We start from the raw sequence: 11,922 nt of genomic DNA on the forward strand, positions 1-11,922 counted from the left end.
AGATATAAAAAAGTCGTATTTTGGCGGTGAAAAACCTATAATGCAAGAAGATAGAGAACAATGCGTTTCAAAATAATGACTTGCCTAGCGTATTTGTTCCCGAGGTATTTATATACGTGTGATAAAGCAGTTGTCGAAGTGTCTATGTAGCTCTAGTGGTCTATGAATGCATCGCGAAAATATATGACGAGGGCAGAAAATTGTCGACTCTAATAGGTATGTCAAATACTCAAACAGAACATTGATACAAATAGCGGTATCACCATGGTTTAACTCATGCTTGGTAATGTTTACTTTTGATTCAAACCTTGTACTGTGTGCATATATCATGTAATGTTTTCTGTTGATTTACGGGCTTTATTAGCCTTTGCTCTGGTTATTATAAGCATGTTTGAGAGGTATATTATGGATTGACGATGTCCGTGTTGTATCATTGGCAAATCAACATGCATATATAGACTAGTTAGCAAGCAATTTATTATTTTTTCAAACGGTACCGCTTTTAAAACCGAAAGTAGGATTTCTATACGTATACGACCATTTCGACAAACGCGATTATTTTAAAGTTTTAAATGGCAAAAAAGACGGATTTCTACCTTGTTATTATCAGATATATTCTAATTGACATAGATAAAATTAAATCTATAGCCTAGTTAGCAAGTTATTAATTATTTTTCAAACGGTACCGCTTTTAAATCCGAAAGTAGGAATTATAGACGTATACGTCCATTTCGACAAACGCGATTATTTTTAAGTTTTAAAGCGCAAAAACGACGGATTTCTACCTTGTAACCACCAGTATATACTAATTGGCATAGATAAAAAATGTTTTTTATTTCAATTAAATTTACTATGCCATAAAAGTTGTAAGGCTTTAATGTTATTTGCGGATGTTTTTGGTTTTTCTGTTTTGAATAAGAGAGCATGTTTGTTTATTCTATGTTATAATACTTAAAAAATACAGAGATATATTCACTTCTTGTTTAATAGATAAATGCTTTATTTTTATGAAAACAGAAGCAGAACAAAGGCACATTTATAAAATTAAACGGAAATCCAACACAACCGGTTTGGTAAATGCAAAACACGTACGGCATTGGTAAGGAATTTCATACATACGGTTTGTGAACATTTTCCAAAGAGTACAGCAAAGATCAATAAATAAGATATGTGATGATTATTTGTAGATCCTTGGGTACAACGACTGTTTGTTTTCACACAAACCATTAAATATAACTACGTATTTTTTAAGCAATTATTCAAACAAAACAAAACAAAAGAAGAAAGTGTTTTCAAATACACGTCAAGGTCAACTTGCAACAAAGTGTGTGCGACTTTCAGGAGTGTCATTCCTACATATTTATATCAATATCAAACTCAAAGATAGTGCGACATCCTTCATTTCTTACGTTTATAATCCTCTTTTTGTGTATGCAATCCGTTACACAATTGTCAATTGGCCCGACTATAAACAAAAACCCTCACAGCAAGCAACCCGTACGTATGTAATATCGGACATGCTTTGAATACACTTTATTTCGCTTAAAAATTGCGGCAGTGGAAACCCGTTCACTTTAACACGCGATTTACCTGACAACTGCTTCTTGATCGATTGATTTTATACCGTGGCTTCCGACTATGTATAATGTAATGTCATCTACAATTGTAACGAATTATCCTTAAATGTGTTATCATCGCGTCTTAGCGTGTATTATGAAGGACGAGAAGGAAACGAAACAATCCAAAGTATGACAAATCATTCTTTTCAATTTACGTCATGGTCATTAAAGGGATCTTTTCACGCTTTGGTAAATTGATAAAATTGAAAAAAGTTGTTTCAGATTCGTAAGTTTTCGTTTTAGTTATGATATTTGTGAGGAAACAGTAATACTGAACATTAACCATGCTCTAATATAGCCATTATATGCATCTTTTGACGATTTTAAAACCTAAAAATTATAAAGCGTTGCAACGCGAAACGATTGAATAATTTGGAGAGTTCTGTTTTTGTCGTTAAATTTTGTGAAACTACGAAGATTGCTTATATAAGGTATAAAATACGTCGAGAATGTGTACTCGGCGGAATAGCTAAGTAGGCTAAAGCGTTTTTACTTCAGGACTCTGGCAGGACTCCAGGGGTCACTGGTTCGAAACCTGCTCCGGGCAATGTTCTTTTCCTTTTTTTAATTTTTTCTTGATTTTTTACCGGAGCTTTTACGATCCAATGTTTACATTTATCAATATAAAGCATTTAATGAATAAGTTAAAAAATGCCAAAATCTGTGAAAAGGCCCCTTTAACATAGTACAGTAACATATCGAACTGTTACACTAAACGACAAAATGACGTGTTGCACTAATTTTTGTTATCATAAATTAAAGGTCGCGGTCTGTATCGTGATAGACGCGTAGAAACGCAACCATCCAGACTACTTGTCAAGTTGGTTCAGGTCAAATAAGTATTAAATAAATCGTCCATCAAACACTTAACTAGGACCCTTTATTGTTCATAATATATAGAACATACATGTAATTAGATATAAAACGCGATATGAATGCACCCACGACTTTATATATAACTCCTCAACAATTATTGAAAGTTACAAGTTTATTACTGTGTGGATATAATATACTTCTATTATAGATTAGTATTTTGCATAACGAAAAAAGCGTATCTGATAAAAAAACATTTTTTGAAATTGTGCATAAAATTTGATCAAATGTTTGCATGACATGAATTTATCCGACGGAACATGAATTTAATTTGTATACGAGGTTATGTTTGATTTTTTTTCCGTAAAATTGCTTGGCAAGGTATATTAAACATAGTGAAAATATAGAGTTAATTCAATAGAACACGTTTACAATAATGCGGAACAATATTTGGTATTTTGTATACGAAACTCACTGACAAGATACAAATAAAAAATAATTACGAAAGAAGAAATCAAGGATAAATTACTATTTTTCGCGACCAGCCGAATTGGTGTTAATGGCTGCATCGAAGGAGAACGAAATTGAATCGGGTTGCATTCAAGAGGAGGCCGTTTCTCTTGGAAATATCATCAAAGAAACTGGCGACTTCGGGACTTTCCAAATAATTGGAACGTTTATTAGCTCGTTAAATCTCCTCGTTCTTTCATGGAGCATGATGACCATGGCTTACAGCGCGAGTGTTCCGAACTTCACCTGCGTGGTATTCCAAAATGGAACCAATCTGACGTCATCCGATACGTGTGATGTCAACGGGACAGTGTGTGACATTATAGAATACGACCCCAACTTGCGCACGATCGTTAGTGAGGTATTGAGTCCATGTTAATTAATTATCAATGATATGAATCTAAATTTTGTGGTAACATTTAAAAACAACCCGTTTGGAATGTACTCAATTACGAAATCGCAACGAGACATCACTTATTAACGACCAGACAATGTGTTTATGTGTTTCGAAATGTTCAACAGTATTTGAGTTATATAATCGCAAACACTTATGCAAGGTTCTCTACTTGAGTCCTAGGTTGGGAGGAAATGCCCACGAACAATCATTGTGCTAGCAATGGTGAGTGGTGATGACCGGAAAGGTATTAACGTTATAATCAATTGTCACTGTCTATTATAATTTACTTCGACATAATATTATTTATATTCCAACTTCTCCAGTGGGGTCTCGTCTGTGACCGGCAGTGGGTCTCGCAGACGATCACCACCATCCAGATGTCGGGCATGCTGGTGGGCGGGATCTTCTGGGGTCACGTATCAGACGGGATTGGCAGGAAGCCAACTTTCTTCCTGAACGTGCTTGTACTGGGAGTGGCCAATCTTATCTCGTACTTCTCGGTGAACTGGCAGATGTTCGCTAGCATGAGGTGACACCAAAATGCCTGTACAATTTCTTTTTGAACATAAACGTTCAAATTGTGTTAAAACACAACCATCCTTTAATACAATTAGACGAATTTAGATTTATTACGATAATTTGGAAATATTAAACAACACATTGAACATGATTTGCATTCATATACAAAATCTATTTTTATTTGGAATTTAGGATAAACGATGTTGAACGCATGATACGGTTATCAGAATATCTTTTCAAAAAAATATCATAGGTTCATAATTGGTCTTGGCTCTACGGGATTTATGGCAGCACCGCTAATGTTTGAGTACATTCGGAATAGATGGCGCGTCTTCCTTCTCCTCATTCCAAGCTTTTCATTGTGGGCAAGTGTCATGGCGGCATTCTGCTTCTGGTCACGTGACTGGAAATTGCTCAATATTTCTATCGCGGTGGCCGCGGGGGTTGCGATGTTTGGCTGGTTGTAAGTATATGTTTTGCATGTTGTGTTTGCTGTATTGTGTTCAGTGGGTTTGCCCTTATTTTTCTTTTATTTCAGCTGTGTTAACTTGATTGTTTTGCGATGTATTCGGAACGGTTCGGTGTGCTATGTATTGCATTGTTTTGCGTTCAATTGCTGATTACTTTGGGTTAGCACGTGTTGCATTATGTTTTGAATTTGTATAAAATATACATTTATTCATGTCAAATTCATGCTAAAGTCTAAGCCAGTAATGTAATATTTCACTGTTGTTTCAGCTATTTTGTTGAAAGCTTCCGGTGGCTCGTTTCAAACGGAAAAATACATTTAGCGCAAGAAGCAATCAGAAAGGTTTCACGTGTGAATCGCAGACCGGAACCTAATCTTACAAAGCTTACGGTTGTCATCGAAAGAGAGCAGAAGGAAGCCGAAATGACGAAATCACTAAGGGTTTATTCAGTATTAGATTTGTTTCGAACGCGCCAAATACGGAAGACAACACTTTTGTTCGCTTTAATATGGTATGATAAATAATTTGTATAGATATTTTCCGTAAACAATATATTCTAATTAAGTATATTAACGATTTGTATTCAAGTTCAAATTCTTATTAAATAAATTGAACAAAAATACAATAAGATGTGTCATAGACTCGTTGTTTGGACACATACGATTGTATTGTGCACATGTTGTACCTTCGACCTCTAAGTGTGACCTTGACTTTTGAGCTAGAGATACCGTGTTGCTCGCGATACCCCGCATCCACACGGTGACCATTGTTTGCCAAGTTATTTAAACAAGACGGCCATAGACCATTGGTCCATCATCTTAGACTTTCGGAACTTAACTATTTGAGCATCTTTTGCGATGTTTCCGAAACCACATTGAACTTTGTCGATTCATCATTAACACATGCCTTAAAAGCAAGTTTCATAATAATTGGACGCAAAAAGCTACATCCACAGCGTTAACAATTTTTACTATAGCCGTATATTGAAGCTCGTCAAACACGGCAGTGATATAGAATAAATTATGTTTCCTACAGGGGGGTATCGAGATTTGAGAAAAAAAGGGCGTGGCAGGGGACCATCAATCAAGATTTCATGCAAAATAATAAACTTCTTTGCCTTGAGGTTTAATGGGAGAAGTAATTTGTTTAATTTTTCACTATATACAGTTAAAGTAAACGGGACAGGCCGGTTTTAATCCTATGGGAATTGTTTAAACAAACCCGCAATCGGATCATCATACGATGTTACGTGACAAGTACCCCTTGCCATGCAGTTTCAGATTAAGCTTTTACTATATACATATAAGGGGAATAAGTACACCCAGTTTAAACCCATGGCATGGTTAAAGCTATATTTGTAAGATGGCACATGCCAGATAAAACACCTCTTGGCCTTTGCCTTGCGGTTTGAGAGAAGAATTTTGCTTCAAAGTAAATATATATATATATACATATATTTATTTATTTATTTATATATCATGTAGCCAGGGTGCCGTTGCCATATGTGCTTTGAACGTGAACAAACTTGTAAGAAGACCAATAGCCGATGTGGCACACCAAATAGTAAAAATACTTACCCGTGTGTTTTCAGAGAATAATAGTTTTCATTTAAGCAAAATCTATTTAAGCTCTGGCGACCAACATATGCCAAGTTACCGGTAGATCTTTGAAAGACGTAATCTAAAGAGCATGTGTAAATTTACCTAGTGATTAATGATAAGAATTCGCTTTACGAAAAAAGTTCAAGGACTCACAAACGCACTGACTGACAACGAACAATACGGTATCCTAAACGCTCCCCACTATGTGGCTACGAGCGGTTATAAATGACTAGTAAATACATAAGTTATTATATTTCTGGACATATGTATTGTCGGACTAATGAAGCATTGCTTTGTGAAATGCTTCCAACTGTTTGGGGAAATGCACAGCTAATTAAATAATTTTCTAAATTGCTTGCAGGCTGTTCTCTTCATACAGCTACTATGGTATCGCTTTCGGGGTGCAAGAGCTGGCTGGTGAATTCTTCCTTAATCTCTTTCTCGTCAACATCATCGACATACCCGGCAACTATGTCGCGGTCCTCTTCAACACATGGTAGGTATTTATGTTCGATGAGTTATTATGTAGAGAGGATGTGTGAATTGTGTAGCTTTCCACCATTCAGCTTAGTCGTGTACTCTCATAATATTAATCATGTCATATCAAAGCATTGAGTGCGGTACGGTCTATCGATTTTTACTCGATTCCAGTACGGACACTAAGTTATCTAACTTGAACTTCTGTTATAATTCGTTAATTCATCTTACGGTATATCGGTCTTTAAAAATTGTTGAATATTTGAAAATCAAACAATTATGTTAAGGAAAAACAGACGAAAGATACAAGAAACCAAGGTCTGTCAACTTTCATTTTCGCTGTACACAGGCGAATTATTGTGAACACATCGGTCTTACTGACCCGTGTACTAACGCGAACGGAATTGTGGGTAGCACTTCTTTTACGAGTGAAAAGTGAAAGCAAAAGTAGGTCAAGTAATCGTGCTTCTGATAATCGCTATCAGTCTTAATAGAGATTCAAAATCGCATTTAAACATAATTAAATAATATTTCTTGAAACAACATTCCGTTTTAAACACAAAATAAACGAGAGCGCCGATGGCGCTGAAAGCATAGTTGCAAGATACAGGGAAGTTGCTGCTGAAGTAAATGTTTAGGTCAAAATATACTAAATCGTTTCCTTATATGTTTCGATGTAAAAGCGACAACTTTGAGCGAAAATAAATACAACATTTTGCACATAGAGACCCCCATAACCATACCTTTTCTTGACGGGCATTCTTAGCTGAATCGATTTAAGCAATAAAAAAGGTATGTCATGTTCAAACCAAAAAAGAATTCGACTCAAATCAAAATCGACTGTTTTTGCACCTTTTTTCGGCCATTTTCTAGTGGATTGTAACCGTTTGCAGTGCCATTTTTTTACTTAAATCTCCAACCGTATCCTTTTTCAGGGATTTAGTAGTGAACACATATGCTTACCCTATCAATATCTCCAAACGATAAAACCAGAACAACACTCTAAAGTGTATAACATGCCTTCGAGGAAAATATGATGATTTGTTTAGAGTACAGCCCTTCATGACTCCTTCAAACTCGATTATTAAGTATATTGTAACCTTAACGATTTCTGACATCACGAGTCGCCCCCTTGTTGTTGCTACCAAAATGTTCTATTTTTAGAAACGGGAAATCCAAATAGTGACGAATGTGAATGGTTACAAAATGACATAACTATGAAAATAAATACGTAGAATTACATTATTTCACGTTTACCATTATGCAACCATCCGTTTTCTTTTCCGACTTGATACATTTACAGCTTTCCATTTAATATTTTACAGACACAACACTCGTCCAGAATTCGCGCGAATCCATTAAATCCGATGCCACATTTAAACTGTTAGCTCTACTCGTAACGTTAATTTCTGGCTCAAAGTAAATCATTTTAACTTCAATTAACACATCTCTATTACTTTCAAATTCTACTTCATCAAATCCATAGAAAGGCAGGTCAGAATCCATGTCATAAATCAGAAAACATTCATCGTACTCCGCCATTTTGTTTTACACATTTTCAAAGAATAAAAGTGAGTTATGCCCCACTTCCTGCTGAGAATATGTTAATTTCTATTTATAATTAACCGATGAAATGTTACATATCCGTAAACAAGGGCCTTATGAATCCAGTTATGTAAACATTTGACCTCTCCCAGAACAGAAATAGTAATTAGGTGTGAGGTCACTATCAACAAGAACAGAATTGTTTTACGAACGAAATTTGTTTTAGTTTCTTAGAAGGTTTTTTCACGTAAAACGGTCTTAGAAAAATTCACTAAAAACGGTGTCAGCAATATTCTTGGAAGAAAACGTTAGAAAAATGTTTGAAAATTTTTTTTGTAAGAATTACCATATACTATATTGAATAGATATTTCGTCTGATTTTTGATCAGGTAAGGCTTTATAATGGTCAACCATTCCATGTCGGTTTTCGAAATGTAGCTTATACCTTAAGCATAGGTGCGTTGCACCTATGCTAAAAACGAGTTTTCTTTCATTATTAAAATTTCATTCCTTCGCTGAACTGCTTTGACGGAAGCAAAATTACCCAAACCAGTGGAATGTGATGCTTCATAGTATAGAGGTGACAATAACGTAGTGACGTCATCATCTATGTCTATGAGTTTGGGTGGTGTCCTTCTATTAAATGATTCAACTTTCCAGGGAAGGTCGGAAGTTGACGTGCACAGGCTTATATGCATTGGGAGGCGTGTTTGGGTTGCTCGTTGGAATATTCAAATTTATTAGTGAGTATAACACCTCGGAATCGGGCTGACCGGTGAACGCAGTGGTTAGCAAATCGACTACATGTTTATACTTTTGATTCTAGTACATGTATATGCTTAGCCTTTTACACTGTTTCGCCCCCTTTTCAATTGATCCTTAATGATCAATCTCATTTTACCGATCGATACATACATTAGTTAATTATTGAATCTTATTATCATAATTGGTTCATATTTGCTTCCAAGTAGGGTCTAACTTTTTTCTCTTTATAATAAGGTGCAATCCTGCACAAACCAGAAAAATAACTGTTATTACATGTAGAGACCATCGTAACAAAAGCAACCACAGACATTAAGCCAATTATGTTCTTTTCCGTCGAGAATACTTTCAATTTATCAAAATATCGCTTCGTCTCTTCAGACCTGTCCATTTCCGGTACAGCACTTAATGCGCTCGCACTAAGCGCCAAGCTGTGTGTGAGCGCTGCGTGGGATGTCAACGAGTTGTGGTCTCAGGAGTCCTTTCCCACGGTCGTCAGGTAAGTGTGGTTGCAGTTGAGATCGGTGTGTGCGCTGGAAATGTGTGAGCCAAAGATTTATTTGTAAAGGTATTGATCTGTCTTTTGTTAGAGCGTTGCTTGTGAAATGAAGAATGTATGACGGGCAAATGAAGGCTTTATGTGTGTGTGTGACTCTAATGCAGTTTAATTTCGTAAACATAAAGCTGACAGTTGTTCAAATCTTTAAAATTCATAAATGAGTTACATACATAATCGGAGTTACATACATAATCGAGGGAAACAATGTGCATTTAATTTGATTTGGTGTTCATAATTTGAATGTTGTTGTTTTCACGCAGATTTATTGGCGGAGGGTTCATCAGCTCCGTATCCAGGGTGGGATCGATGGTGGCCCCACAGATTATAACGCTGGTAACATGGTGTCATAGACTGTTGGCATTAGTTAATAGGATTTCGTAAGGGTTTAAAGATATCGGTATTTAATGAACTACTTCTTTATTGTGTTTTAGTTGATATCGCTTGGGGAGCAGTGATACGTCCTGTTATCGATTTGGCATACTGTGGCTTATATATAAGGCCGAATCGAAGACTATACAAATAATCTATACAGACATTCGTTAATTTTTGAAGACATAATACATAAAAAAGTAGGTTACTTGATTGAAATACAGGTTTCTTGTTAAATTCCATCTCTTTGATACAAACGCTATCATAAATAAATAACTTTTAGCTTATTTCTCTATACGGTATGAGCGTTTTGATTGTTTCCTTTTTTATTTTACCCCCTCCCCCCTTTCGATCTCTTACTAGTAGTACCCTTGTTTATTGGCACTCTGTTGTGGTAAAGTGTGTTTACCAGCGGATAATAAGAACACTTCAGAGAAAAATTACAAGAAGCTTTAGTTCTTTTATCTATGACAAAAAGGGAGTATTCATCGGATCAATAAATTAAGTGGGATACTCCAAATATTTCATACACAGTTCATATATTTTTTTGCACTAGTGCTGGTTCATTGTTCACAGATTTTTGAATGTCTTTAGCTGTCCCTGGCCCACGTAGTGTCTTAAAAGATCGCAGAAAACAAACCCAAATTAAAAGTATATCACGTAGATTAATAACAAGAAAAAAAGTTAAACTGTTGGGAATCGAAAACGGGCCCTCTAGGTTATAGAAAACACAATTATCGTAGTTAAAGTACACGCAAAAAAAACGCCAGGTGTAGTTGATAATCTGGAGTAATCATTGTTACATATATCAGAATAATCATATTAATGCATTAATAATGTCGCAACAGTGTTGGTTATTAATTAACCTTCCTGTCGCTCTGATGGGTACTATATAACCACCTTACCACCGAAACTACGCAGTCTTTGTTTAGTTGTCGATGATTTGTGTTTAGATTGAACATATTATTCGGCATTGTACCATAATGAAAATAACAATGAAAGGTTTACATAGCGACATCACTACCGATAATACATAATATTTTAAATTGCTTACCCAATCTCACAAGCATCCAATTTAAGTTTATTATTTTCTATATTCAGAGTCGTGATATCAAAGGACTGCTGTATCTGGTTTGCGGCATCGTCTGTCTATTATCAACTGGCCTGTGTGTATTGCTGGACGAAACAAAGAACCGCGACCTTCCCGACCAGATTCAGCGCCATGACACACGCTCTAATAAGCGCGGAAAATGAAGCACACGAAGAAATACTGACATTTTTGAAACGCGCCAATTTTTATAGCTTGGAAAATCCTGAAATTTGCCCCCATATTCACATGAACGTGAGATTTAAAAAAGTGTTTGCCTTTTATACTAAGAAAATCACATATATCCTAAATGTTTATGTATGCTAGCTTCCCTCAAATGACGTTGTACAACGTACGCAAGTATAGTGTGCGTGTTTGATGCATGCTAAAGAAGCCGAAAGCCTGCTCTCAGGTTGATCGAACGATTGACAACAGTGCCCTCTTGACGAGTCACGGATACATTTGCCTGTCTTGCGGAGACCGTACTGACAACTAATTTCACTGATTGTGCAATAAGTATGCGTTTGCCCTTCGTCAACATTTTCAGCAAACATAATTCACTTTGGCATGCCCTTATTTTAAAGGTTGCCATGCATCAGACGCGCATAAATCATACGATTTGCAGACACGACTGCGATCTGCTTAAATATGCGCATTGAATCCCCATTACCATTGGTAATGGGACTATATAGGAGCCACTTTGTCGGTCGGTCTGTCGGTCGGTCTGTCTGTCCCGAAAATTTCATCCGATCTTCACCAAACTTGGCCAGAAGTTGTATCTAGATGATGTCTAGGTCAAGTTTGAACTTGGGTCATGCCGGGTCAAAAACAAGGTCACGGGGTCACTTGGTGCGTTTTAAACCGAAAGTTTGTCCGGAGACAACTATGTCATTTATCGTTAGATTTTACAATGACTTAGTACATGTGTTCACCATCATAGGACGGTGTGTCATGCGAAACAATTAATTCGATATCGCCAAGGACAAGGTCACAATTTGAGTTCAAAGGTCATAAATGACCATAAATGATCTTGTCCGGGCCATACGTATGTAATTCATTGTAAGATTTTAAAATTACTCAGTTCATTTGTTCACAATCATTGGACGGGGTGTCATGCGAAAGAATAACGTCGATATCTCCAAGGTATAGGTCACACTTGGAGTTCAAAAGTCAAAAATGGCCATAAATGAGGTT

At 36.2% G+C, this 11,922-nt stretch overlaps 1 protein-coding gene across 2 annotated transcripts; it reads left to right on the top strand.

Moving 5' to 3' along the window:
- The first annotated feature begins 2,559 nt into the window (after positions 1–2,559).
- Positions 2,560–11,033, top strand: LOC127850932 (solute carrier family 22 member 13-like). Of its 2 annotated transcripts, none has more exons than XM_052384333.1 (9): positions 2,560–3,303; positions 3,663–3,868; positions 4,112–4,321; positions 4,597–4,839; positions 6,291–6,425; positions 8,612–8,694; positions 9,095–9,212; positions 9,533–9,605; positions 10,743–11,033. In XM_052384333.1, the coding sequence occupies exons 1-9, from the start codon at positions 2,992–2,994 to the stop codon at positions 10,893–10,895; spliced, it is 1,533 nt and encodes a 510-aa protein (XP_052240293.1). In that variant the 5' UTR covers positions 2,560–2,991; the 3' UTR covers positions 10,896–11,033. The 2 variants fall into 2 exon arrangements, with proteins under 2 accessions (XP_052240293.1, XP_052240294.1); XM_052384334.1 differs by lacking the exon at positions 2,560–3,303 and adding an exon at positions 3,416–3,561.
- The last annotated feature ends 889 nt before the right edge of the window (positions 11,034–11,922 follow it).

Source organism: Dreissena polymorpha, chromosome 11 (assembly GCF_020536995.1).
Source record: "Dreissena polymorpha isolate Duluth1 chromosome 11, UMN_Dpol_1.0, whole genome shotgun sequence".
NCBI lineage: Eukaryota > Metazoa > Mollusca > Bivalvia > Myida > Dreissenidae > Dreissena > Dreissena polymorpha.

Excerpts from the sequence above, each read along its gene's own strand:
- LOC127850932 (XM_052384333.1), top strand. The coding sequence starts at position 2,992 with ATGGCTGCATCGAAGGAGAACGAAATTGAATCGGGTTGCATTCAAGAG. Across the intron at positions 3,869-4,111 it reads CAGATGTTCGCTAGCATGAG|GTTCATAATTGGTCTTGGCT; the intron begins GTGACACCAAAA and ends AAAATATCATAG. Across the intron at positions 4,322-4,596 it reads GTTGCGATGTTTGGCTGGTT|CTATTTTGTTGAAAGCTTCC; the intron begins GTAAGTATATGT and ends CTGTTGTTTCAG.